At 60.5% G+C, this 4,134-nt stretch overlaps 1 protein-coding gene across 7 annotated transcripts in view; it reads left to right on the top strand.

The window, feature by feature from the left end:
* Window positions 1-4,134, top strand: part of PCBP2 (poly(rC) binding protein 2) — a 10,856-nt gene that overhangs the window by 861 nt on the left and 5,861 nt on the right. For 4 of the 7 annotated variants that reach the window (XM_009885361.1, XM_009885363.1, XM_009885365.1 and 1 more), the window contains exons 4-7: window positions 140-256; window positions 1,769-1,900; window positions 2,553-2,681; window positions 3,197-3,271. In XM_009885361.1, the coding sequence (XP_009883663.1) occupies window positions 140-256; window positions 1,769-1,900; window positions 2,553-2,681; window positions 3,197-3,271 (453 nt within the window). Of the gene's footprint in view, window positions 1-139; window positions 257-1,768; window positions 1,901-2,552; window positions 2,683-3,185; window positions 3,272-4,134 lie in introns of all 7 variants that reach the window. The other 3 variants (XM_009885359.1, XM_009885360.1, XM_009885364.1) reach the window with 1 other exon arrangement.

Here is a 4,134-nt window from a genome sequence, read left to right on the forward strand (position 1 = left end):
CCGAGGGAGGATTCATCAGCGGCGGGGAATCCCAGCTGCTTTACGTAGAACTGAGCTGGGTTGTGAACCCACCGCTGCTTTTTAGGGGTCAGAGTTGGGGGGCCGGGAGCTCTGACCTCTGCTCGTTTTCCTCCCGCAGAGCGGTGCTCGCATTAACATCTCAGAAGGGAACTGCCCCGAACGGATCATCACCCTCGCTGGACCCACCAATGCCATCTTCAAAGCTTTTGCGATGATCATTGACAAACTGGAAGAGGTGCGTCTGCGACCTCGAGCCCTCCCTGCCCCTTGCCCTGCCCGCAGCGAGGGGGCAGCGGGCTGCTGCCCTGCCTGCAGTCATCCTTTACCCCTGTCCCCAGATAAATTCACCCTGGGATCTGCCCCAGAGCATGCAGTGGCGGGGTCTGGAGCACAAGGAAAAGCTTTTTCCCTGGGGATGAGCAGCAGGACGTGCTCGTTCCGCATGGGCTGGCGGTGTTTTCCCCGTGGGGTCTGTTCTTTGCCCGGCTCTGAGCAGGGTCAAGGTCCACATAGTGACACTTCCCAGTGTGCGCTCAGCTGTCCTTAAGCAGTTCCTTGCTGAGTGCCAGAGCGCCCCGGGGACTTTGCTGTGCTGAAAACACCCCTTGGCCACTGATTAAATGGCTTAAAACAGAGCAGGGCTTCGAAACTCCCCTGGCTTTGCTTGTCCTCCTGGGCGGAGGTGCTGTTTTCCCCTTCGGCACACCTCAGTGGGCAGCGGGGGCTCAGCTCCATCTCCGGCCCTGCCGAGGAGGGGTCCTGGGGCTGCAGCTGCGCAGCGCTGAAGGAGGAGCTGCATCGTGCCCCTGGTCCCGTTGAATCGGTGACTTCTGGGGGGTGATGTTGATCCCGGATAACCTGGATCCCGGCTGCGGGTGTTAAAGCCTGCTCGAGGATGTGGTGGTGAGGAGCTTTCCGTCCTGCTCCACGTTGTTTGGAGTGTTGTGAGCGCTCCTCGCCTGGTGCGGGGCAGAGCTCTGTGGCCCTCACCTTGCCTGTGGGGGTAAAAATCCTGTTCTTGCCCTTTGGATTTGAGACCTTTCCCTGGGAAGAGACAGCCCAGTGCTGGCAGATTTGTCCCCAAAACCTCTCTGCTCTCGCCGCTGCCTAAAAGGCTGCTGAGCCCAGAGCTGTTTCTACCATTTCCCCAGAGCTGGAGTATTCCGAGGGCTCCCGTCCGAGTGCGGCTCCTGGCTGTCGGCGCTCCAAGCGCTGGACTTGGAGTTAAAGCTTTTATTTTAGTAGGTCAGTTGAGCCGTGGCCTTGTGCCTCCCCTCCCCCTGCCAGCACATGACCGCTGTAATCAGCGCAGGGCTTGTTTTCCCCGCAGCGGCTCCTGCCCTCATCCCCCACCCCGTTAAAACGGGAGGCTCCATATTGAACTGGGAGCTGTGGGTGCACTGAGACCCCGACCACTTGTCCCCCTCCAGTGTCCCCAGTTCCTGTTCAGCTGCGGTGTGACCCAGCCAGTGCTTCTGTGCTGGGCTGGTGGGGGTTAAACCCCCAATGTTCATTCAGACAACTGAGTTTGGCTTCTTTCTTCCCCAAAACGGCCGTGTCATTTCTGAGCCACTGATGAAGTCCTGGGAAACGGGACTGGGAGAGCCCCAGGGTCACCTTGGCCTGGTCTGCCCGTGCCAGCATCATCCTCCCCGTCCCTCTGCCGGGCACGTCACCTCCCTGCGTGTCGTTCCGGCGAGGGCACCGCTCTGGGCTGACCCCTCTGAGTAACTCCTCTTCCTCGCAGGACATCAGCAGCTCCATGCCCAACAGTACAGCTGCCAGCCGGCCCCCAGTCACCCTCCGGCTCGTGGTACCCGCCAGCCAGTGCGGTTCCCTCATTGGGAAAGGAGGCTGCAAGATCAAAGAGATAAGAGAGGTGTGTGTGGTGTGTGTTTGTCAGCCTGGCGTGGGGATACACAGGGGTCTGGGTGCCCCCGGGGGTAAATCCTTGCGTCGACCCCTGCCCTGGGTGGTACCGCGTAGTAGAGACATGGCATCACTCGGCTTTTTTGGAGCTCCTCATATTTTTAGTGCTTGTGAAACTGAGACCGGGGGCAGACCCTCCCCTTCCCGCCGCTGTCCCCTGCTGCAGTGTGCCTGGGTTCCTGCTTCCCTCTACCCCGGGTTCTCAATCCTGCTCCCCCCCCTGCAGCATTTTCCCAGTTGGTGGGGGGGGGGAACGCGCTGCCAGGCCTGCGCCGTCCTCGGTAATGCCACTTAGCACCGGGTGCTGCTGACCCTGGGCAGCCAGGGGATTAACTCTGTCCAGCTCTGGCTGCGGAGATGGGCTTGACTAGAGTTACAGGGAAAGGCTGCAGCCCAGGTCCTGCCCTCCTGCCCCGGGCTCCCGATGACCGAATTATTTCCAGCTAGGATTAAAGGACTCTTTATTTTGGGGGAAAGGAGGAGGTGTGGGGGGGCAGGGGGGGGCCAGTTTTGTCTATGTATAACCCAGCCACGGGGTTTGTCGCTGAGGTCACAGCCCTCCCTGGGGTCTGACTGCCTATTTTTAACCGTAAACCTTGCAGAGCACGGGGGCACAGGTCCAGGTGGCAGGAGACATGCTGCCCAACTCAACCGAGCGAGCCATCACCATCGCTGGGATCCCACAGTCCATCATCGAGTGCGTCAAACAGATCTGCGTCGTCATGCTTGAGGTAGGGCCTCCCCTTGCCCTGGGGCTGTTTGTTTTTTTTTTTTTTTCCCTGGGGAGGCACGTGCAGCGCAGGGATCCCCGCTGCCCTTGGTGAGCTGCGGCCCTCCTAATAAGTGGAAACCGCTGAGGACAGAGAAACGGTTGCTGGGGGGTAAAGGAATAGCTGGGTATTACAGCCTCATCCAGGTGAGGCTTGGAGCCGCTTAAAACCGGGGTCGAGCCGGGCCTCTGGAGCTGCTCACCAGCTAATGGTGTCACCTGCAGCTCTGTGGCGACCGATCATGCTGCCCAGCACGGTGACGCTAAGCAGTGGTGTCCTGCTGTCCCAAGCCTCCCTCGCGCGCTGCTCTGTCCTCCCTTGGCCTCGTGCCCGGGATGGGAAAAGAAATAGGATTGCTTTGCATCCTTCCGAACAGCCGATTTAAGCCCAAAGTGTTGGCGTCTGTGGTGCGGGGAGGGGATTGTCAGTGCCGGCGGCGCTCGGTGTCTAACCTCTCCTCTCTGCTTGTCACCCAGTCTCCCCCGAAGGGCGTCACCATCCCGTACCGACCCAAACCATCCAGCTCTCCTGTCCTCTTTGCAGGCGGTCAGGTAAGGCCTCTCCTCTGCTCCTGGGGTGCGGGGTGGGGAGAGGAAAGGGGGGGGTGGGGGGGTGTCTTAACGAGCTGCTGCGCTGCCAGCGCACATCAGCCGCTCTGCGTGCCTGTCACCCACGCCACTTCCTCCGGCAGAGAGCGGCTCTGCTTGGCCTCGGCCTCCCAGAGCCTGCTCCGAGCCTTCCTCGCTGAGCTCGCTGAGGGATGGAAGAGGGCAGAGGTGGGATGGGGAGGGTTAAAAGGGCTGGTTTGGGGAGGAGGGGGTGCTGGTAAAGAGCTCTGGAGTTAACCAGCTTAAAAAAAAAAAAACAAACCCAAACAAACCAAACCAAAACACCAACCCAGTGTGGTGGTGGGGGATTTGAATCAGGCTGAGACTCCCGCTGCCAAATTCAGGCTCTGCCCCTCTGCCTGGAGCTGGCTCTGGCGTGACATGTTGTGGGTGACTGGCCCAGAGGGTTGGGGAGGAGGGGTGTGGGGGGGTTCTCTGCTCTCCGGGGCTGGCTTTTGGGGTGCGGAGGCTTAGCCTGGGGTGCGGAAAGGTTTCATTTTGCACGAGGGGAGGGTATCAGATAGGAGTAGCCATCAGGTGATGTGGGATTTAGTCCCTCCTGCGCTGAGCTGATCCGGGGGAGTTGCTCGCTCCTTGCCGCCGAGCCAGGTTACAGGTGACAGGGCTCCTTTGGGATCCTGTCTGCTGTAAAGCCCTGAAATCCCCCACCCCCAGGCCCTGTTTGGGGGTGTGTGTGTGTTGGGGGAGGGGAGGGCAAAATGCTGGCTGGGCGTCCTCGCCCACTGTCCCATCCGGGCCGCTGGGCAAGGCAGGAGGCTCACGCCTGGGTGCGGGGTCACCCGTTC

The sequence above is a fragment of the Charadrius vociferus genome, unplaced genomic scaffold (genome assembly GCF_000708025.1).
Source record: "Charadrius vociferus isolate BGI_N301 unplaced genomic scaffold, ASM70802v2 scaffold2355, whole genome shotgun sequence".
Classification (NCBI taxonomy): domain Eukaryota; kingdom Metazoa; phylum Chordata; class Aves; order Charadriiformes; family Charadriidae; genus Charadrius; species Charadrius vociferus.